The sequence below is a fragment of the Ischnura elegans genome, chromosome 12, assembly GCF_921293095.1.
Source record: "Ischnura elegans chromosome 12, ioIscEleg1.1, whole genome shotgun sequence".
In the NCBI taxonomy this organism is placed as follows: domain Eukaryota; kingdom Metazoa; phylum Arthropoda; class Insecta; order Odonata; family Coenagrionidae; genus Ischnura; species Ischnura elegans.
In genome coordinates, this window is record NC_060257.1 from 21,038,330 (window position 1) to 21,063,370 (window position 25,041).

Below are 25,041 nucleotides of genomic sequence, written 5' to 3' on the forward strand. Positions count from 1 at the left end.
GAAATGAATTATTGTCATAATATCCTTGATTAATAATAAACAGAATTAAAAAACAATGTGCTTATATTCCTGACATTATTAGTCAAATAAATAATTGCCTATTACGATTCATGCACAGGAAAGGCAATCGAAACTAAACGGGAGTCAAAACCAGTAAAATTTCAATGGTTTCGTTACCGGGAGCAAAATTTAGAAACTAAATGAATTGGATTCAAACCCGGAAGATAAATTTAGGGTCAGAACGATCCATGGACCGATGGTGCGTTTAAAGTTGACCAGCTTCACGTCGTTAAAATATCTAATCAAGACCACTATAGATTTGTGCTCTCTTCGCTGTCGCCGTCCTTAAAACGAGTCAAGCTTAACAATCGACTGCGATAGCAGTTAAATTTTACGGGTGAACCCAGTTTTATTTTATTGAAAGATACATTTAAGTACAGCACAAATTGGCATGTGTAACATTTGTTATTGTTCAGAATCACGAAATTTACAAATCAATCATCTGAAAAATGAAATTTCACCATTGGTGTAAAAATTGCGCTCAAATATTTATTATCCATATTCATCTCCAATATATGACAGTGCAATGATTCAATTTCATTGGCAACAATGCATAAAATGAAAAAACTCTGTAGATTTTCAAATAATTTGCAGTAATGCTTAAGCTCATAAAATTTATCAAAAAACTATTCCATTAATTAAGTCAATGTTTTTCGGGATTCAAATTGGCTGAGTAACGTGATTCGTTTTTTTATACTTTAAAGGTTTCCTACTAACATCCCTAAAATAACAAGAGCTCAATGAATCATAAATTAGAAGTTTTGTCTTAAATAAATATATATAAAATTATCATCGTGGCTTGAATTATCCGTTTATCCAATTTGTCCTGTAGCACCCTGTTCCACTTTCGCTGTATCGCATTTGGAATACTATTTCTGGCTCAAGCACGGTTTCATCAGCCAAACCATCGGTGTGGAAGATCACGTACATTGGTCCAGGAGCAGACGCTGAAATTAAAATAACAACCATTTTAATATTTAATACGAAATTTACATTGACATTTTACCGTTGGCATATGAGTATAAATATTATGTATGTATTCAGATAATTTCATTCGGAATAGCTTGTTATCCCGCTGAAACGTTGGGAAAATTTTGTGAGTGTCCCTTTTTCTGTCTCTCTATGTTTTAAATACTAGTAATGTATACATAAACAAAACTTTGGAAGGACACTCGCGAGGTGATATCACAATGCACTGATTAGCAAAAAATATAAATGTCAAATAACACTTTTATCATTTTTTTGCCTCAAATTATGTACATAATTTGATATATATTTTGTGACATGCCGGCGTTATGTCCGTTTATTTATTCTATGTTCTCCCCTTACGTTTTACGCGTGCACTGTAGGAGAAACGGCTCACGCCATGCTTGAATTTACCGATATTATATTCTGTTGTTCAGTTTTTTGTGGTTATTGTCATAAAAAGGCGGCGTTGGGGATCGCCGAAAAAAAATAAATACCAGGGACGAGGAGGCATGTGGGCATTCGGATTACGCATTGAGAATTTAGCATTAGGCTTTTCGTGTGTGGAAGGCATTGGCTGCAGATTATCCGTGAAGGCATATTGGTGGAGAGAGAGAGAGAGAGGTCGGTGACAGACCTTCGGAACTCAGGGAAAGTTGGAGCGTGGTTCAAGAGCATTCGGTTTGGCCACGCGTCGTGCGGCGTCCATCAACGTAACCAGGAGAAACGAGTATCCCTGCCGGGTGTCGACCTACAGTGCGACCCATGCGTGGAAGCGACAACGTACCTCTCCAGAATCGCTGCTCATTCAATGAATTAAGTATCACGGGCACGTTCTCACTCCCTTCATCAACTCAATAGATATTGAGTGCTGTCCACAGTCATCTCTCCCACACGCTAAATTCGTCCAATTGTCTCCATCGAAAGGTGTAGTGATTTTTGACTCTCAGTTGATGATGAAAATCGTCACCTGGTGTCGAACAGGACGATGTGATTGAAGTTCTCAATGCTATAAATCACCGGTCAAATTAGTCCTAACGGAATAAACTGCCTTCGGCGTAGAAAGCTCTCCCATGCCACATTGTTTGGAGCGGAGTCTAAACTCCCTATTGTATTAATAATCTCCCGTCGATTGTCCAACGAAAGACAGTTACCTTAAACGAGAAGTAGCTTGTAAATATTGTTTATAAAGGGTTATTATAGAATTCATTTCTTTATTTGGTCGGAAGGATCTCCTTCAGTATTTTCTTTTACTACACATTTATGTTGCATAATTCATCAATCCATTCATCCATCATTAGTTATTAAGAGGGTAATTTTTGTTTAACTTTGTATGTGTGTCGGCGGCTATTTTTATTTAAGTTATGAGCATAAATTATTCATGTTATTTGAAAGAATTTCGAGTCGCCTATGAACACGTGATGCTTCTAAATTTAGTTCTCTTTCAAAATACCAGCACCGCGAATGCGAAAGTTGGGAAAGGTTCATCCCTTCGAAGATATCTTCTCATTAGTCTACTCACTGATAGCTCGGCCGCGGTTTGGCGAGGCCCAATGGTGGTTTTCTAAAGGGATATTTGACCATTGAGGTGTTTTTTTTATGTCGCTATGTCAGAGCCGGAGAACAAAGAATCCGCATTTACGAAGTATACGGAAAAGGAGATCGATGACGACGAATCTGATGCGCTTAGCAGTCAGTCGGAAACCAATTGCTTAACACTGTCAGGTCACTGCCCGGAAAGGGGGATGTATTAGAATTGTGGACGGCAGGAATAATTGAGACCTCCGAGAGAATGACCTCGCTGTCATGTGACCCGGGCATGGCCCCAGCATGACTGGCTCATCGCTTCTATTTGAACGAAGAGAGATGTTACTCACTTCTGGTCGTTTTATTCCTGAGGTAATAGCTACAGAAAAGTGATTCCATGATTCCGGTAGAGTCAACTCGAGCGTCTGGTATGAGCAAGTAATCCTGTGAGCCGAGATATTCAGAGTCAGTGGCAACGTTGCATCCAGAAGTTCCATATGGATATTGGATATTGTCAGTGGCTAATTGGAATCCCGTGGACGTGTACTGGATACTGCAGACTCCATCGTATCTCTTGAAACAGATGGCGTAATTCAGATATCCTTGATAGTGGCCTTTGCCGCCGTTGTAGTTGAAGCTTTCAAATTGTCCAGTTCGTTCTGGATAGTACTGCAGGCACCCTTGAGGAGCTGTTAAAAAATGACAGAGTCCAGACATCAAATGTATGTAACCGGATTATAATGAAGGACATAGCTATAAAGGGATTTTGAGGCCAAATAACACCCCAGACATTGGCGCAGTTATCCAAAAATTACTGACAAGGGACACCTAGGGTGACCAGATACCAAAGAAAAAGAGGACAGCGCCTGTGAAAAAGAAATAGAATAGTATATAATAGAAAATGAAATTTATTATTCCGGAACAAGTTTGTCCCTTAGGAACACATATGATTATAAATATAATAGAGTCAAAATTATTACATAAAATATGAAGATTTAAATTGAACATCGATGTCACGAAATGCTATCCAATGTAAGAGAAAGTAGAACAAAAAATGCATATGTATATATTTATCAGCAAAGCAAACGAATGGATACTCATAAAAACGTCTGATTTTGTTAATTTTAGTACATATTCTTTTAACTTACAACATTCAATTCAAAAAAGAAGGGTACAGGTAAAATAATTAGGACACTTGAAAATTACTTTTGACAATTTCATAATTAAGAACAATACAAGTTTAATATCAATATGATTTTGTTTATTTTTCTGTGGAACTAATTTTTGCAAGCCATTTTTGCATTTTTATAAGAACTCTTTTTATTGAGGCAATGTTTAATTTATTTTACCTAGCAGTCGACCAAGATGAAATTACAGAAAATACCCGTTCTCCATTTTCATTTTGCCTTGGTATGCTGAAGAAATATTCAGAAATTTTGAGAAGTTCTCACTCCAAGAGAAAAATACCTACTTTAGCTTTGAACAATCTCTCCGTGACGATGGGAGTAAAACAATGGAGTCTTACAATATTGGACCACAATAGGGTGGTTTCCAATTTTTTTTAACTGCCTAAATCGAAAGATCTTACTCCTAGGGTACGTATTTTACGCTTTTAGACTTTTAAATGACGATATCCATTTTTCGGGATTAAATTAAAAGTGTTATTTTTAAATCGCGTGAAAACGCGACGGCTAAGTATGAATGCTGGGAAAAGCCCGTGTGACGTCATTCTGATTCCAGCTGCCGCCGTGTGAGGCCACCTTGGCGCGAGGCAATGAGCGCCGCTACGATGCAGGCTGCTAGCAGGTAGCAGAATACTCTTATAGCAGTTAGCGCTTGGAGGGTGTTCTATACCTCCGCGAAAAACGGCTCTGCAGACTTCAGGTTGCTCGCCATTTGCTCGCTTATTATACACTCTGGAGAGAACTTGTTTTGGATATTGTTTAAGCTAAGATTATTGTTCTCGGCAAGCGAAAAACAAATATTAGAAAAGCATTTGTTAATTAGTTATTGGCGCTGAAAAACACAATAAAACGCCTGTTTTCTCGATGTAATTCTACCACGTAGAAAGCGCGATTTGAATTTTTTTTTCGGGAAATGAGAACATTCTTCCTTCTTCTTGGAAATAAGATACGTTTCATCAATGTGATCTTTGTAATAACCACGCTATAGCCCAATTTCCCGAGCGTGTTTTCTCAACGTCAAGCGCCTACGATCTTTTCTTCCATGGCGCTGCTGTATGACCCCCCACTCTCGGTGAAAGAGCTTCTCACCCCACAGCAGTCTCTCTCACTACCTCCCCTCCATCGTCTCTTGGGTCCCCTCCATCTGTTTTTTTTTCCTCTATGCTTTCCTCGACCTAAGAAGCCCGTCTGACCCAGCAGGCCAACAGTTTTCTTTTCGTTATTATCCGAAGCCTTGTGTTCTTGTGTTGCGAGCGGCATGTTTGAAACGGGGCTAGCGCGAGTTTTCAAGTTTTCTGTTCTTATGCATGGAAAGTGAAAGGAAATCATAGAGGAAGCATATCTTATGTGGGAAGGTGGAAAAGAAGTACTAGGAATAATGGTGAATATATAAATCCTTTTGAAGTGTGCTTCATTAATAATAGTTTGTATATCTTTAGACACGTATTTTCATAATATCTCTAATAACGTGATGCAGCTAATAAATAGACTATCAAATTATTTTAACCATTTTAGTCATTACAAACCTGCAACAATAGATGTTATTTACACTGCAGAAGGAGAAACTGCTTTTAAGTAAGTACCTCTCGATAATGTATTGGCTATGACTATAATATATTAATTTTTTGTAACCAAGCATTGAAAATAAGATGAATATAGAGAATATACTGCACATTATCAATTAGATTCTAGGTTACACCATTGCCTTTTAAGTTCTCGCAGACGATAATCAAGAATAAATATTTCACCGAGTAGGTAATACAACGTGCATATCTTCATTTCGTGTCTAAATATTTTCAAAAGTAACCGTTATGTCATCAAAACACGATATGAAAAGTATCACGCTGGTTTATTTGTCTTGCATTTCCGACATATGTTTCTCGATAACTTGCAACCCAGGGGGAAAACTTCGAAAAGTTATTTTCTTATAAAAATATTCTTATCATTAAAATTACTATTATTAATTATTACGTGAGTCACCCAAAAGAAAGAATTTGAACTTGAACCACCGTATCACTAAGCAGGGGTTGATGTTTGGTCGATGTAATACAGCGATGACGTCAAGATAACCGAATTTAATCGTTAACTATCTCCTATTTACGTAAATATGCTTGTTGTATGCAAAAAATAGATACTCGAGATCCTGCCTGCGAACCAGTTTTACAAGTATAAGGCAAGAATTTTACTTGTGTAGCAGGAATTTTAGTTTTTTTTACCCATCCATCGACCGAATTATTAACTAAAATTACGATTTCGTGTCAGAGTAAACGACCACATTGCGATATAAATATGCGAGACTTCATATAAAATACTAGTGCACAGGATCAGATAGACTCATTATATTTAACTGTTGAAATTCTTCGGCATAATAATGCGTCTAGAAATTTATGACAAATAAATGTAATTTCATTAAAAATTCTTCAGTTTAGAATTATACTAACATCACCGCAGCGCGGTTGTAGTCTTTGGGAAGAAACTAAAATTTCTCAGGAGCATTACCCGATCAATTTTTCTGTACCCCTCAGTACACTGTATGACCCTTCCGGGATGGAACCCTGCATTGAAGTTAGGTCTTCTACTTGATATGTTTCCCATTTTATTAATTCTGAAGGGAATTTTAGTTCTTATACTCCACTATTATTTAACATGAATGAGAATACATATATACCAAGACTGTTATTTGCCACGAAAAAAACATTTCGCTAAGCCGCGATTCAAACCCAGATCCTCCCGATTTCCGGTCAGCTACATTACCAAGTAATTTTTTTTCTAGGCGAATGTTAGACACAAGTAAAAGGAGAATTGCATATTCAAGGAAAAAGGTTGCTTCGAGGTATAATTGGTAGCATATTTGACCGGCCATCGGGGATATCCGGGTTTGAATCCCAGGTTAGTCAAATGATTTTTTCATGTCGATTATCATACTTATTTAACTATGCACTAGTGTATTTAACTATGCACTCGTGCGCGTGACTGCGTACAAAGTTGCTTTTTCGACGCAGTACTTTGTATGAGTGAGAGCACAAAACCTTTTGCATGTGACGCAGGAGTATCCTCTTTCACAAATAACTGTAACCACTGTACGATAGATAATATTTAGTTGCCGTTCCATGCTTAACAACTTTATTTGGTAGAATGATTAATGATTTTCAAACGCTCTACATAAAAACATATACTTAATTCAACTTACAAATAAAATCCGAAGATTCAAACGCTATGGAGCGGAATTTTTCCATATTGAAACAAACACTTGCAATTTTCCACAATTATAAGAAAAGTTATTGTGACCTAGATTTCAATGATATAACAACATCTTCAACGTACAAATGGCGTGTTATTCATTCAATGTATCTTCTTGGGACTAAGTTGTGTCTGATTCCGAACTAATGGATTCGACTTTGCCTATATTTGGCCCGCTTTAATTTCGTAGGGGATAAATTATTTCTAATGCCTTTACTAATTTACTTTGAAAAATTGCAAGAAATATTCCTCCTTCCGTTAATTATGTAAAAGATAAGGAGCATACGATAGAAATTCAGGGAAAAAGGTTTTGCCCAAAATAAAAGGATAATTATGGTAAAGCTAGAGACTAAGCCGGTAGATACCGTAGTGGTACATGTTAACATACCTACGACGGACTACTAGGATGAAGAAGTTTAAGGCGTCTATGAAGATATCACCGCAGTAATCAAACAGGTAAGACGTGAAGAAAACCTTATAATTTTAGGTGATTGGAAGGAGAAGGGTTTGGGTGTCAATATTGACTGAGAAAAATAGTATTCTATGATTCGCTGACGACATAGTAATCATAGCCGAGACAGAGAAGAATTTTAAGAAGACTTTGACAAATATAGAAAGGAAAATGGCCAGGTATCAGTTGAAAATCAACAAAAGGAAGACTAAGATATTAGTATGTAGTAAAAGAGAGGAGGCTAGGACAAACATTAAGGTAAGAAATCAAAAGCTAGAAGAGATTTTCTTACCTGGGAAGCCGAATTATCAACGATGGACGAAGCAAGAAAGAAATAGTCAGTAGAATAGCGCTGGCGAAGAGGGCTTACTACAAAAAGATGAATCTTCTCACATATGAGAATACAAGCATAGAAGTAAGGAAGCAATTCATCATACGCTACATATGGAGTGTGATTCTCTAAGGAAGTGAGGCTTGGACGTTGATAGCAGCAGAGAAGTCAATGATTGGAAGCATTCGAAATGTGGTGCCACCGAAGAATGATGAAGATAAAATTGATCGAATGAGTAAGTAATGAAGGAGTGCTAAGAAAGTGGGAATTAAAATAAGTCTTCTAAAAACCTAAAAGAATTTCTTCCTTGGTTTTAGCCTCACTAAGACAAGGAATTTTAGTTAAAAATTGAAATTCAGCTCCTGTCTTGTCGATTGCTTTCACAAAGTATTTCATCTGTCCTAGTTTGATGTGCAATGGTGGCAAGTGAATATTTTCTGTCGGAACCAGGGAAACATGGGCGACATTTTCATAACCATGAGTGAAGCTTTCTCGCAGAGGCCATTTCCGTAAGATGTAATGTTTTCTCGGGCGCGGCTGTTGTATTCAAGGGAGCAGCAGTATTTCGTGAAGCCTGATTGCAGTCCCGTGAGTAGAGCGACAACTTTCAGATTAGCGCAAACTTACCAATTATAATCACGATAATTAGTATTCTCAAGGATTCAACTGATATATCGGTATGTCTCCTTCATATCAGCAGAGTATGCAGATAGGATAGAAGGTAACTCATTCCCATTGGCCAACAGGACAACTTCAAAGCTTGTCTTTGACGAATCCATAAACAGTCTCCATTTTTCTGGGTCACATGGCATCATAATTTCTATCAACAATGCATTTAATTACAGTAAAAAAAACCAAGCCTTCATCTTACGTAGAAATTAATTTCAGTGTTGGCGCTCTTGTCCTACTGGAAAAGATTTTTATGCCCTTTTGTAAGAGATTGGCATCCATATAGGCGCAACTTCGTACCATATGTTACATTAGTTTCTCCAAGTATTTGGTCAAATTACTGTAACAAGTGGTGCAGCAAACACTTGGAGCTTAATCCTAGCCCTGACCGCCAATTTGGCAGCCAGAGAAAAATTTATAAGCAGTTTAAAGAATTAAAGAAAGAGATTATTGTTGCGATGTTTTAGTCAATTCACCGCAAACATAGCAGAAGCGATGACGATGATTTTACACACGTGTAATTTAATTACATATTAAATCACGGTAATATTCACAACTCAAGCCCACATACTGACATTCACCTGGAAAAAGCCGGAGTAAAACATTTTTTACTGTTTTGAACTATTTAAATTACTTGTAAAAAAAGGATCCTTGTCCAGAACACCGAAAGAGTTGACTCTGCGATCGCTAGAGGTGACGAGGGAAGATGATGACAATTTCAATATACATAATTGATTTTAGAGGCTGATACTTTGCGGAATTCCATGATTAAGGAGAAAGAATACTTTTTTAATCCAATGGAATTATAAAATCTCAGTTTTACATTCTTCGTGGAACTAGAAAGTATTACTTTTCTTTTTTTAGCTGCGAAATCAAGAAAATTGCCGTCCAAGCCTGAACGGGAGAGGCACTGCGAGGGCCAGAGTAGTTAAGTGAATCTTCCGAGCTATTGCTTCATATTTTAATTATTGCTGCTATGCTAAACAGCAAAATATTTTTATTAATACTGCTGTTTCTTGCTGCTTTGTATTATTATCTTTCGGGGAGGATGATGTGAAATAGAAGCTGGAAATATTTTTAAATACGTGAAAATTTGCGAAAAAAATGGCAAAATTGGTCATTTTCAATGCGTTTTTACACAATTGACGGAGACTAATTCCCCTCAAATCTACATCTTTACCATTAATATTATTTTTTCAGAATTTTGCACCCCTCAAAACCCCTAAAAAAAATTTAAATGCTAAAATAATCCTTTTAATTTCTCCAAATGACCGAAAAGTGGTAAAAATTGGAGGCTCTTCCGAAAATGGTTGGTGATGGAGAAAAACAGAGTTAATATTCGGATTTAGGAGGTCATTTTAAAAACGAAATAGCAGGAATGGTGTCAGGGCCGATTTTCATGCCGTCCAGCGATAATTTAAGCAAAGCTGATCATTTGAATCCACTCCCCCTTGATAGTATTGTAAAATGATATAAAGCCAGGAAGCATTTTGTTACCACTTGAGGCAGTAATACTTGCGTCATGGATAATGGCAGAAATAAATACTACATGGATTTTATTGAAACGTAGGTATTACAACGCGGAAATGTCGGGAGTAAAGCAAAAAGGGAAGGATGTAAGACAAGGGCATACCCAGGGTCATAACTAGGGGGGGCAAGCCATAGTCTAGAAGGGGGCGCAAGCCAAGTTGTGACTTTTTAGCATGGAAAAGGTGAATGAAAAAAATATTTTAAGAAAATTATAACAGCGCATTATTAGTTTCTGATATCATTTCATAGAAAAAATATTTTTTTTTAGTTAAGTACATATCTTATACCTACTAATGCATATCATTTTTCGTGGGTTTAAAGGAAATTTGTTGAATACTTTCGTTTCAATTCAGTACCGATTTTGCTTAAGGACTTCTGCGATTTTTGCTTCTGGAGGGGGTGCAATTGCCCCCCCCCCTGCCCCTCGCCTATGATGTAAGGTTCTATTTTTTCTTGGGGGAGATTCAGGAGGAACGTCTGCTTTGTTCTTACTCATCGTCCTTACCATATTCAATCTTTTTCTGATAAAGTTCTACTGTTAAAGGCATGCTGGTACACCAACTGTCACTGGTAATATTTCTTCCTCTGCAGTCAATGTGCTCTGCTAAGCGTTTGACAATTTCATGAGGTGAATTGGATTCTTTGAAAGGGCATCTGGCTACCTGCCCATATAAATTTCAATTTTTAGGTAAAATTTCCTAGCATCCACCACAGCAATGACTTCAATAACATATTTCTTTGGCTTTTTGATAGATACTGCGTTCAAGGACATCGGCCTCGAAATGGTATAAGTTGCTCAAGGATCGTGATGCACTCTGATGGTGTATTTGCAAATTCAAATTTGTTGGATATTTTATTAATGAACTCAGTAACTGCAGCTTACTAGTCACTTTTCTTACTTTCTAGTCTAGTGCTGAGGTCATAAAAACTAATGCACCGTAGAAAAAAAATCCGATAGTTCAGTGTACGGGAAAAAATTTGATAGACTTCTTTGCTCCAAATCTCCCTAATATCAACATGGGAAATTTTATACGCACCTGAGAGAAAAAGGAGACTAATAAGAGCCAGTTATTCATCTTCACTGAACTGCTTGTATCACGATCTCTTGCATAATTTCCAGAAACAGAATTAAAGTAGAGATTTGTGATTTTCACAATTATATCTAATAATTCTGCGCAAAAAGAGGCGAAATGCTGATGATTCATTATACACACTTTGCACATGGGCGTATTCCAGGAAGATGAGTCATCGGCAATTTCATCAAGCCAAATTCGAGCGAATGAATTTTAATCGTCTCCACGATGGATCGGTAGCGAGAATAAATTGTAGCACTTTCGGTCGCATCGGGTCAAAACGTCGGTTGCAGCAAAACTAGGGAACACTTTGAATATTAAACGTTACTTCAGTCAGAATTACAAGAAATTAGAGACCAGAAAAACTCTAGTTCGAACGGCATCATTTTGTTACAAAAACATCGAAGAAAAAGTCAATATTACCCGATGCGATATATTCAGGGTTATTGGCTTTATTAAAGCTGTATGTGATGTCTGATGCAATACGAAATTTATGATGTTCTTACCATATAAATCAATAAATATTAAAGATGATTGAAAATCAATTTTCGTTAATTCATTATTTGTCATATTTCTCATTAGTGTTCTCCCTGTAGCGATATGATTACTGAATAAACATGTTTCGGAAAGTAACTGTATTGAATACACGTTTTCAAATGGACGTGGGTGGTTACTATTTCATTCATACTGAGGAATAACGTAAAAATGTAAAGTTGTACGTTAAAAAAAAGATTCACGAAGTACGCGCATTTCGGTTAGCGTAATTGACTTTTACGATGCTTTGAAGAACACTTAACAATTTTGAGATGAGAACGTTGACCAGCTCTCCCCTTCGAGGAGAGTGCATAAGGAGAGAACAATGCAAGTAATCGCCTTTCTTCATAGAAGCAGGCCGTACTTCCCAGCCTCGTCGAGAGCGTGCGTATTTGGATTCTTCCAAGAAACGTCAACCGAGTGGCTGAGATGGGACTAATGCCACCAGAGAGCAAAAATCAACCTCAGAATCCCGACCACTCTCAATATCGCACCTCCGCAGTGAAATTTGATACAGCGCCGGGTGTTTTTTTCGGTGGGAGCGAAGCTCTTTTCCTTTTTTTCCTTCGGTCAGCGACAACTCCCCTCCGCCCAAGGAAGCTTCCCATTCCACTGGCCGTTGCGGCCGACTTCGCAACTAAAATCCTGCGACGGTTGAATTTGGATTTTTGAATTAGGATAGAATACCCTTAATCGAATAAGGATTATTAATACCTACCAAACAAGGAAACATTCCGACAATAGGCAATTTTAGTAAGTGATTATTAAGAAATGTTTCCATGAGCTCTGTGTCACATGATTGCATTGGTAATATCAGACGATGTAAAACTCCTCAACACTCGTACAAAATCTAGGTGCATGTGACGTCACATGGAGTGGCATCACAAGGGCGCCAATCTGGCCTTTTTAAATGAGATAAAAATTGACCATTAACATTCGTCTAAACTGGAATTTCTAAAATCAAATAAATTGTATATTATGAATACACTAATGTTGCGTAACCAATCGCAATCAATGCCTATCGATTTCTTTGATGAAGCAAACTACCCTGTTCTTGTTGACGACGCGGAACATATATACGGGATTATTGTAATGAAAATAATGGCGTTCGGTTGTACGCGTCATTCCTTCGCCGAAAGAACTCATGAACAGTGTTTTTATTTACTATATTTGTGAAGTTACGGGGTAAAGTCCAAAAATTACTGACAATGTGAGTCGTACGCACGCTCGCACTCACTTCTTTTGGTATTCCGCTGTTCCCAGCCAAAACTGGCTGTCTCCTGGGCGCTTCGCTTTTTTTTAGATTGCTTCAGACAGCAAAAAGTCACTTGATTATATTTTAAATTGAGTCATGGCATAGTGACTAGAGGTAATTAGGGATCGGGAATATGGGTGGGTTCTAGGGCACATTTAGAGAGTATGTATTCATCGTGCGAAATATCCACAGAGAAAAAATCATCCGCCTTGACCGGGACTCGAATTCGGATCCCTCGATTTTCGGTCTAGTGCTTCAGCCAGTTAAGCTACCGAGACGTCATTCTTCCCTATGGATATTTTTGGACACTACCACCGGGCAAGGTGTGGTGCAGTGCATGGCGGACACACCTTGGACACACCTTGTCCGGTGGTGTCCAAAAATATCCACAGGGAAGAATGACGCCTCGGTAACTTAACTGGCTAAAGCACTCGAACGGAAAAGGGTTCGGGTTCGGAAAAACATTCGGGTTCGAATCCCGGTCAAGGCGGATGATTTTTCTCTCTATGGATCTTTCGCACGATTGTGCATTGCGGGTGACTCCCGTATAAGTTATCACCGTGGCTAGTCCCGGTATACTTTAAACTAGTCTGTATTTAGGTTTTACAGGAGGTTAATTGTCCCAGAGATTTTTCAGTAATGGATTATTTGTAGCAGCAAAGGATTTTTTTAATTTTTTTTTTAATGTTAAATTTTCATACACGCTAAAATTGAGGTCGATGTGAGTGTAAGCCGCTGGTAAGCAATTTAAGGTTGAACATGATCATTTTTATTTAAAAAAAATGTAACTGTTCACCCGGCGTTGCACGAGAAGGATAGTACCCAGAGAAGTGGGAAACTTGGAAATCCCACTGTTGACTCGAAATTGAAGTAACATGGTCGTGCTCTGTCCGCCATGCACTGCACAACACAGCTCGCTATAACCGCGTCTACTTAGGGCCGCACTGCACAACACAGCTCTACTAAGCGTCTATACAGCGTTTACTAAAGGTCGTGCTGCTCAGTCTATGCAAGGTTGTTGTCGGTATTATTACTATTTGACTTTGTGTGTGATAGTGAATCACGGAAACGAAAACGGAATAGTTTGATGTCAAGGTTTGTTATTTAAAAAATCAACGGTTCTCAGATATAAGCTTATTGAGGGAACTGAAAGAATACAACCAAGATCACTACAGAAATAATGTTATGCAATACATTTACTGATTGAAATGCGTTTGAGTTAGCCATGATTCCAGAAAAACTGCGCTGTCACAAACAAGTATCAGGAACGCAGTCACAACTGAACTATCACAACGACCTATCATACTCCCGCACGTCTGCCTCTCAGTAGCCCATCATACACGTGACTGATGGCCCGTCATGCAAAGCTTTTGGCGCCTACATTTTTTTAACTAGTCCAGATTTCAGACAGCACTTCGATCACGCGCACGACCGTGCACGGATGCCGCTTAAGGCTGGGACACAATCAACGCTAACGTGAGACGGGATCCGGGAGAACGTGAGACGGAGAACGCCACCGTGCGGTCACAATTGACGTTCCCGTGGCCGGAAAGAAAATTGACTAACGCCCTCGCAGTGGTTTTGTTCGTGATCTTCAGTATTTTCGTTTGTGTGTAGGAAGAGTTTTGAAGAATGTTCGAAATCGACGAGGATAGTATGCACGTAAATTAAATTAAGTAATGTCTTACCTTAACTGACTTCTCTTCAGCTCACGTTGTACGACAACAACAACTGCTATATTCAGCAATGGACGCCAACAACGCTGTATCGCTGTGATTGGCTTTCCGTGTACGGGGCACGGGAAGAGATGAAAGTTGCCCATCTCTCGCGTTTACGTACTCTCCGTAAACGGTGGTTGTGTCCCTTCCATAAGCTTTCCCTTCCGCCATCTTTTTACCACTTCCCGTTAAGGGGACTGGATACCACGCCAGAAAAGTGCCGTTGCAGCAAGCTACCATTTAGGTCGCTAGGGGGCCATTTTTGCATGTAACGAGGAACTGTTTCCATTAAAAAACATAGGATATATGTAGCCTTGGTTTGTATGTCTTCACAGTTGCACACGTAAAAACCTATTGGGAGAAAAAAATTGTAAACTTCCCAAAAAAATCGCCTTTTTCTCGTGAGAATTACTCCGCTCCTAATTGAGACTCAGAGATGATCAAACATTTGAGTCAAGGCTGCGTCTTTCATAATTTCTAATATATATACCGGTAGAGCGTGCATGCAACCAAATTTGCGTTATGTTCTTGAGCGTGATGGATGTTTTGGCCTTTCTACGGTTCGACGTCTATCACAGCGCTGGCGGGGACCTGGCGCTGTCGTCTTCCAGAGAAGGATCCCCCCACCTCCACTTCCCCTCTCTTTGGCGGTCTCTCTCCTTCCCCTCTCTCTCCCCCACTACCAATTCCTTGCCTTCCTTCCCCTCACACTGCTCCACTACGTCGGGCGTCATATTCGGAGAAAAAAAATATTTTGTTTCGGGAGGCTGGAGAGTTCAAGCGTGCTACGAGAGCAAGATACACCTGTGTTTTTCGACGGGTCAGTGTCGAGATTGATTGTGGACAGCAGATTATGGAAAAACCAACTCCTTACCTGAAGTGGAGATATCGTAAGTGTTATCAGCCAAAGAAGAGGAAATATCACCCTCCAAAACCTAAGGAAGCAGGTAATTTCACAGTGAAATTCAATTCATTTTGCGTTTAAAAAATGACTCTCTTGTATTAATAGTGTACCAAGTATTTAAGCTTCAAGAAAAATAACGAGAATAAAAATTCCCTCCTTTGCCTGAAGCCTTATTACACATTTATTTTGTAGCAGTTGAAACCGGAAGCGTTCATTCCGAAGAATCATCACCATTGGGTTCCGGAACAGGTGTAATGGAAAGGTAAATATTGCTGCAAAATACATAATTACATTAAATCTTATACCTACGATTTAGTTGATAATAGTTCAGAAATATTCAATGGAGCGCTAATTGCTAATTATAATTAACGTGTAAATTACATCACCGTCAGCAAATTCGTTTTCTCAAAATTAGTTTTTTCCCCTTAGGCCATCATCACCTCAGCCTGGATGCAGCAATTGGCATGGTGGAGAAATGGACCCTAAGGAACAGGATGAATATCGACGAGCTGAGCAATCAGAGGTAGACGATTGCCTTCTCAGAGTTTAGGATCATTTGTAAAAAACGGATAGGTAATTGCAATAAGACTTTGGTGGATTTGTTGATTCGGTTAGGTTGAATTACTCGGAACATAATTTTGAATACGCAAACTCACAGAATTGAAAAACGCATTTTAATGTAGTTCACCGTCTCCTATTTTGTACGCCCCTAGTTTAATATATAATGTCACCAACAATCCTGTAGAGTCATACAACTCTTACGTAGCTAATGTGCATAAAATATTTGTTCATTAGAAGCTATATGCATTCATTTTCTTTCAATACTTTAGTTGGAAGTTAATTTTAAAACTTGAATATTTAATATATTTTTACCATGAAATCATTCACGATCAAACAACATCGCTCTCAAGTAATGAAATCCTCTTTATTACAGGTGATGGTGATAGTAGCATAATGCAAAGGCTGTCTAGGGAAATGCCATATGGGCAGCAGTTACCAGTGCAAAAAGTAGAATGCGTCAACCACCTACTTAGAAATTACAGCAGTAGACTACAAGATATTGCACGACGGCCAAGAAATTCAAAAGGGGCAGTGCCCGTTGGGTACAGGAGAACAATAAACAATAACTTGCAAAGATTGAGGGTAGCTGTGAGTGGGGCAATCTCCTTCAGAGCGAAAATGGCCGGGTCGGAAAGGGTCAAACTCCTACAGAAGGACATAGAGCAAGGACCGAATCATGATTTTGGTAACCGTAATAAATGAGACAAATGTTATTGCAAAGTGCCCAAACAAGGAGAGGAGAACTTGGTCCCTCATTTCATCAGTTGCGATGGGAGGATATCACCTCTGCCAACAGTCTATTATCTCATCACTCCGCCAGTTCGATATATAACTTGACTAACAATCTTGTGGAGTCCTACAATCCTTATGTAGCTAAGTGCGTAGGAGGGAAAAGGCTAAATATATGTTTAAGGGGGGCCTATGAAACTAATTGTAAGTGTGCCATTGCATCGATAGCCTTCAATGTGAAAGATGATGTACATGGCATAATTCATAAAGGACTGACGAGCAAGAGCCCAGGAGAATGCCCAAAAAAATTCTGTTTCCTCCAAAAGGAATAGGGAGTACATAAGAAAGCGACGTCTGGAATTCTCTGAAACTTCAAAAAAGAAACGTCTGCGAATTGAGGGACCAGACAAACATTATGGGCTTGTTCCTGATGTACAAAGTGACATCGCATTGGCCAGCCAAGATTCCATGAATAATATCCTATCATCACTAAAAATGGATAAAACCTCAAGGGAAAAGTTGGAGAGGGAAACACGAGAGCAAATGCTCAATGCGACGTGGCAGGCGGAAATCTGGAAAAGGTTGACGGCCTCTTCCTTTGGCCGTATTTGCAATTTAAGGCCCACAACATCTAGGGAGAAAGTGGCAGACGATATTTTGTTTCCTTCCTTCAGAGGAAACAAGGCTACAGATTGGGGAAATGCTAACGAAAAATCTGCCATCAGGGAATATGAGTCTTCTATCAAATATAAAGTTTTACCCACAGGTCTCTTTGTTGATGACAAACTACCTTTTTTGGCTGCTAGTCCTGATGGGGTAATATCTGATGATGAAGGCTTGGTTGAAATCAAGTGCCCCTATAAGTGTAGGTATATTACTCCTGAGGAAGGAGTTAAAAATAAGAGCTACCTTCATGGAAGTGAAAGAAGGAAAATATAAGTTACGCAGGAGAAACAGATATTTTTATCGAGTACAGGGACAGCTGGAAATATGGGATAAACAATATTGCGGTTTTATTGTGTGGTCTCCTCATGGGATTATAATTGACAGAATTCAAAGGGAAAGCAGTTTTGGGCCACAGCAATGGTGGATAAATTAAAAGAGTTTTACCTGAACTTTATGTTGCCTAAAATATGCCAGAATACACCTGGTTACAATAAATAATTGTACCGGAGTTGATGTTTTTTAATCAATACTTTCCCTCAACTTTTTACCCTTCATTTCTCTTTGCACACCGGCCTCCTGGAGACTAAATATGGTAATATTTTATCCCTGTATATCGCGGTGCGTCCAACAGCAGCCTTCTGCCCCCGCCACTGGTTTTTCCTGGATTATCGCATATATATTATGGCATGGCTGAGTAAGACTCATTTTTCTTTTCTCGACCAATTTTATAAATTAATTAATATTGTAACAAATTTAAGTGCGACTTCCATTAGTGCTTACAATATGCTATACATACATCGAAATAATTAATAGCTATCAGCCGCGCGAACCGCATTGTTTATCGAGTCACGTGCGCATCAAAAGTTTCCGGCTTCAGCATTAAGGCCGTTTTACACGAGGTACGGAATTGCGCAGGTTAGAGCTGCATTAATTTCTAAAATGGCGCGGAATTGCGCGAATGCATGAACGAAATTAAAACAGTGGCTATTTTGCCGTCTCTCATCCACGCATTCCCGCATGTGTTCTAGCAATTCGCCGCTTTACACGACGCAATTTTGATTTCGCCTTCGCACGTACGTCAGATTGCGCAATTCCGTGTACCGTGTAAAACGGCCTTTAGAGATGGGATTCTTACAGGGTAATGAGATCGCAATACATGAAGTTACTAATTCCACCTCTGAATACCCTTCACCAATTGTGAACCGAGTCGAAATTTTTCGTGCTGCGGCGCGACATTAATTTTCTCCGGGCATTTTCAAACGAGTAAGATAAAAAAATGAGGATATCATGACTCCTCAGCTTCAGTGCCGATTATAGCGCTACAGACTTCAAAGTTAAGAAAAAATTAATTTTGCATGATCCCAGGGGAGTTGAGATTTAATAACTGTGTATGAATTTTTATAAATGTAATCATAAACACATATATGTATCATATGAAATAGACCACTTGTAAAACTTTTCGAATTTTAAGACATACTTTCACCTTTCATACTTGGAGTTGAAGCTTTCGAAATAGAGGTAATTTAGAATTCCTCCCAGCTGTACTAAAAATTATGCTGTCGTAGCCATCATAGGAAAAAATTATAATTGAAGTGCGCAATAAAACGGAGTATTGAAGTAATATAAACGTGGATTTTGTGGAGGATTGCCACAACAAACGGTAGAGAGAAAAATGAAACTGCAATTAACGAAAGTGATACACGATTTCTCGCGTTCTCGTTTCGATTAATTATATTGTGTAATATTGGTTACCGGCGTGGAATAAGTCAAGTCATACGGTCTATTTTATTTTTATATTATAAATTATAAACTGCAATCTTATTTACGATGCATTCATTGAGGTACAGGATGAATAGAAATGGGACACCGTGAAGAAAACGAGCGGAATTCAATGCGGGAACTATCCAGAGAAAAAGAGACCGACCGAAAGGCTGATCAACTAAAGTAACACAAAAAACACAAAAAGAGTTTTTTGGGCCTCAAGAGTTTTTTTGCAACACAAACAACTCCGTGGGGTCTGCATAGGTTATCCGAGATCCCGACCCTCAGCGGACCGAAATCTGACACCGCAGAAGGGGAGTTCAGTCCCTCTCCCCAACCATGAATTTTTCTTCGCTCTCGAGTCCCCCTTCCACCCAGTCAACTTCCCCTCCAATTCAAACGCAGCGGTCGCTTTCGGAACTAAATGCCAGCGACCGTTGCAGCGGAGTTCTCCCGAAGTATCCTATCCCCTTAACGGCTCGCGTCTCACGTTAGCGATCATTGTGTCCCGCCCTTAAGACGGTGAGTGGATGACGCTGAACATTAAACAATGGGAATGCATTTTCAGTATTCCGGTATAGCTTATTCTTCGCACCGCAACATTGATTTTTACGTGTGCGTTGACCAAAAACGTCTGCTGAACTCATACCCCAACAGAAAGGTTTACGCTGACCAGATTAATGGCTAAGCGTTGAATACTTTCGATTCATGTTGTCCTTTGTGCGTGTCAAGAGGTGTGGCCACTCGGTAGGATCTCCAACCGCAGAATTTGTATGATGTGACGTGACAAATTTTAATGAGTAAACGACGGAAAGGACGCGTCGGACACAACCGAAAGTTGTACTTCAGGGTTGGAGAGCATGGGATACACCTATGCACTATAGTCTATTCATTTTATGACTGCGGGTTAGTTTTCGTGAGAGCCCGGACGATCTCGGATTGCTTCGCTGATAGGGGGGGGGGGTTAGTACCGAGAGAGAGAGAGGAGGAGCGAACATAACGTTGCCAAATGCACATAGCCGCCCTACTTTTTCACTGAAAACGTGTGCGTCATGGGGTGGCCACAGGTATTTTGGCCCCTGCGTTAAGACAATATACCTACTCATTTGCAAGGCATTAGGGATAATTCTTTGACAGATTCTCATGACATTGTCAGCTACCGCGCTGAATGAGGCACCGTTGGTGGAAGGCATAGGTACTTAATCACCAAGGTTCTTAGAGTCTCAAGAGTTTCAAGTACAGTCTAAGAACCTTGCTTAATTACATACAAGGAGAACGCGTGAGGTTTGGCAACACTGCTCCACGAGCAGATTCACGATTTTCACTCGGCGGAGGTCTGAGAGCGACTCACTTTGGGCACGCCTACTGTTTGCTGATTGGCAAAGACAAGGAACTATATTAAATCGAAATTCTAAGAACAAACCTGCACTTCAGAATATGTATTCCTTCGTTTTACTGATATTTTGAAATATCTCTAGTTCTAATAGTCATTTTCACCAAATTACTCATTAATATAATAACTTCTTTCAATTCAAAATTTTCCTTTTTCAAAGAATTGACGCCTTATAAATTGTATATCATACTTCACCAGGATTTCGTGAGGACTTATTTTCGATAACGTCTTATATCTTAGTTCGGGTTTCATTATAGATCATGTTTATTTTTGTCATTCACTTTCATCCTTACTGCTGAAAATCTTGTTATTGTAAATAATTTTGCATTTACGAAACGATGTGCATTCTCTTGTAGACCACGGGGCTACGTACCATAGTTACGTAACCACAACGTTGCATAGAAGGGTTTCGGGCGATTTAAGACTATGCTGCAGAGTCGTAGCAGCTTGGATTGCAATGACACGGAAGTTTTACTATTTTGTTAACATCGGTGAGACGTTGTTATTATATGTAAAATTGCTACAATAGCGTCTCACCGGCGGCAAAGGGAGGCATTCAAGCTAGCTATTGCGGTCCCTCTCAGTATTTTCCAACCATACTTAGAGCGTCATGATATTGCATTCCGCATAGATCCTTTGTGTCGTTAGCACAGCAGTCAATTTGGGTTATTTTTATCTTCCATTGAGGCGAAATCAGTCCAGGATACCGTGTTCGATCCGCAAGCTCGAATACAAATTCCAAGGATGCACTTCCCATTGTTGCGTTCACGGGGACATACACTGAAAAGGAAAATTTAAAAAAATGCATCAAGATATTATTCATTTGCAGATATCATATCCTCTTATCTCTGTGGAGATTGTTCCACACGTAAATTGTAATTTTTTTAAATTTAAACATACTGGGCCTTCGTGCGAAAGATCCACAGAGAAAAAATCATTCGCCTTGACCAGGATTCGAACCCGAATCCCGGTCATTCTTCCCTGTGGATATTTTCGGACACTAGCGATAGCTCGGTAGCTTAACTGGCTAAAGCACTCGACCGAAAATCGGGGGATCCGGGTTCGAATCCCGGTCGAGGCGAATGATTCTTTCTCTGTGGATCTTTCGCACGATTGCGCATTGCGGGTGACTCCCGTCACCGCGGCTAGTCCCGGTATACTTTAAAACATACTGGGCCTTGTTTAATTTTGATTTTTACAATTTGTAACCAGTTACGAGCATCAATTTATCATTTGAAAACGAAATTTTTTATTGTCTAAGTATTGTTGCAGTTGCTCATCTTAATAAAAGGAAAATTTCATAATTAAAATTGCTCATTAGTTTTGTATACTATTTATAAATACATCTACATATACATAATTACCCGCAAGCCGCCTTAAAGGCGTGCGGCAGGGGGTGTTAGGACGATAGCCGTTTACAGCTAATAAAAAAATGAAGTGCTCTAACGAGGTTGGGAATAGCGTTTATTGAAGTCCTTTATGGTTCGGGGGAAAAACAAATTCCCACGTCTATCCGTTCGGCAAAACATCTCTCTTAAGTTATCGCTTCTATCGGACCTGGAAATATAGTGTGGCTCTAATATTATGTTCTCTGTGTCGCTCTTAAAGATATAAATTCTCAATTGTTCAAGCAGTCTAAGCCTAGGGCGCAGCCTCCGAGTCTCCAACGGCTTCCAGCCTAATTCGCTTCACATATGGGTAACACTGCCTGTACGCCAGTAGCAGTTATTCTGCAAGTAATCTTTCATGTATCGCTGTTATTTTATTTTGGGCTGTAGGCTCTGTATTTACCTAATGAAATTAGTCTTAAAGCAATAAAAGAGCTGTTTTTACCCGCGAATACCGTCCGTAGCAGTACAATACTTTGAATAATGATTATTAACGCCTCGGAGTCTGAGTTCATACATCTACGCTGGGAGGTTAATCATCGTCATTTTGAATAACATGTACACAACATTTGCCTATAGTAAGGCTTTTATAAAAATGTAACACGTGGCCAGCCACATAACCTGTGCACGAGACTCAAGTTTAACTACTAGAAGGAGTTAGAGTGAGTACCCAAGATAAAAATTTCCTTTATATTCTGCCGTAATATTTTGCAGATTGAAGAATTTGCATTTATAGATAAAATAAAAAAATAGGAAAGAGCCGAGTATATTGTTATCGCTGCCCACACCTCTGCCTGTATTGTTCCATGTGAACCCATAGCGCTTGCTAGAATGGGATATGACGAGAATGTGCAGCTTATTTGTAAAAATGCAGTAGCTTTTTAGAAAAATAGTCGGACATCCTAAATCCTAGTTCTACTCATATAATTACGAGGTTTATTAATTAATAAGCTTCTTTGAGGAAGGAATTTCAAAGCTTATTTCACGGTATACGAAGTGTATTGAGGTCTCTGGATATAATGTAGAAAAATAATACATATTATCAAAAACATTTACTACAAGTTTGAACTTTTTTCAATCAAAACTCGATTTAAAAAAGTAAAATGGAACTTTTTTCTGAATGTCCCTCGTAAATCGTTTCAACTGTTCAAGCTTATGACCACTTAATTTTATATTTAGCTCAAAACTGCTTTACAAACACTCCTTATTTTTATGCTTTTGTGTTCTATCTTTAGATTGTATTCCTCGCAGTGCTGGCTTACGATGTCAGAACTACTACTAATGCCTGCAATCTTTCAACCAATGGCTAATCAGTGCCAAATTCTCAGAGTGAGTGCAAGCATATGTATCGGTATATTTGACTCTTGTTCCTAACTCTAAGGAAGGTGGTGGAGTAATTGAAAATCTTGCGGGTCTTTTGGTGTTTAACCTAACCTGTGTTATATAGGCGCTATAATTGCAACGGGTTATATTTCAAGATATTTCAGTCTGTTGTAAATATAGAGAAAGAAATGGAAGAGGTGAATGTATTCTATTATTTGGGAAAGAAAATTACTAGCGATGTAAGAAGCAAGAAGAAAATTGTCGGTAGCATAGTCAAGCCGTAGAGGGCATATCTGCTAAGAGCGAAAAAAATTAAGGATAGAAGAAATGTATCAGAACTAACAACTGTAGTAACTATGCTTCTTTAAGGACGTGAGGCATGGACATAAATAGCCGCGAAGAAATCAAAGGTGGAGAATTTCAAAATGAAGTGCTAAAAAAAAGGATGAGGATCGTATGGATCGACCGTTTTAGTAATGATGAATTCTCAATAAGAGTAGGAAAGTACTTTGATAAGAAGACGGATTAACCTTATCGGCCACATCTTGAGACGTAATGACCTAGTGAAGACGATTGCTGACGGACATGTAGATAATAAGAACAGAAAAAGGTCTCGAATGTGATATTTGGAGGCGGTGAAGAACGATGATAAATATAAGGTATACGTCGATGTGAAAAGACTTGCTGATATTAGAGATAAGTAGGGAGATATATAAAACTTATCTTAGTGATTATGGTGATATTTCTGTGAATAGGGCCTGATTTTAAGCGCATTAAATGACTTTGGTAACATATTATTCGCAACACAAGATAACAATGATACAAAGAAAAATGGTTTCCTATGAGCCATTTATGAGATATTTCACGGTAAAATTAGGATAATTGAGCATCGGCTCTGATGGATAAATACGGTTTTTTCGAATTAGAGAAGATGTTTGTAACAAGATGTTGTTGAGAGGGCACTAATTAGAAGAAAAATTTTCTGAACAATCTAAAGTTTCAGTTCATGATAAAAGTAAGAAAGATATCTGCGAAAAACTGCCTGAAATTGGCAAGATGGCTGCCAGGTTCGCTGATACCAACATCGCAAAACGAAAGCCAATACACCGAACTCATGTAAATTACGCAAATATATTTAGTTTCCCTGCTTTTACATATGTCTTACATGTCTTTTGTTTATTAAAAAATATATTTATTTACGATTTCCCTATTAGATTGTTAACATGTAGTCAAAGTTTTTCGTTAACTGTACAGTGTACAAAGGTACGAAGCAAAGTTGAAACTAGTCAAGTTGACTACTGTAAACACCTTTAAAAATCATTTTTGACGTTTGTATTGTGCTGAGGTGCAAAATTGTACTAACATTTTATTCCTAATTATGTTTTCTTTTGTTTACTTTTTTTGGCAACTCTTTTGCTTAAATAATAGGTAGTCTGAGCACATCACTTGGCATCGGCCGATACCGCTCTAAGTACCTCAAATTCATTAAATGACTTACTATGTTGCCCCGAGTTTTCACCGCACAGATTCTTGAATCCTAGATTCCCGGACGCACCAGTTGACGGCGATGACACTGTAAAGGTGTCGTTATTACACAGATACGGCGGGTAAATATTTGCTCCTGGATTAACCCCCGATATAGTGGGCTGCTCTAATTTGAATGTTTCGAAGTCCAACCTGAAATAAAAATTCGTATTGAACAGGATCATTTTAAAGTCATAACGAAATGTGTAAGAACTACATTAATATCTGTTAAATTGTAGTTTATTGAAGAGCGG

General features: G+C 38.7%; 1 protein-coding gene across 1 annotated transcript in view; it reads right to left on the bottom strand.

The window, feature by feature from the left end:
* Positions 1–397: 397 nt before the first annotated feature.
* The window catches only part of LOC124169253, a 30,423-nt gene continuing 5,779 nt past the window's right edge, over positions 398–25,041 (bottom strand). Inside the window, exons 3-6 of the mRNA XM_046547811.1 lie at positions 24,762–24,940; positions 21,177–21,332; positions 2,904–3,242; positions 398–1,007 (exon numbers count right to left, since the gene is read on the bottom strand). Of these exons, the coding sequence (XP_046403767.1) occupies positions 865–1,007; positions 2,904–3,242; positions 21,177–21,332; positions 24,762–24,940 (817 nt within the window). The 3' untranslated portion in view covers positions 398–864. The remainder of the gene's footprint in view (positions 1,008–2,903; positions 3,243–21,176; positions 21,333–24,761; positions 24,941–25,041) is intronic.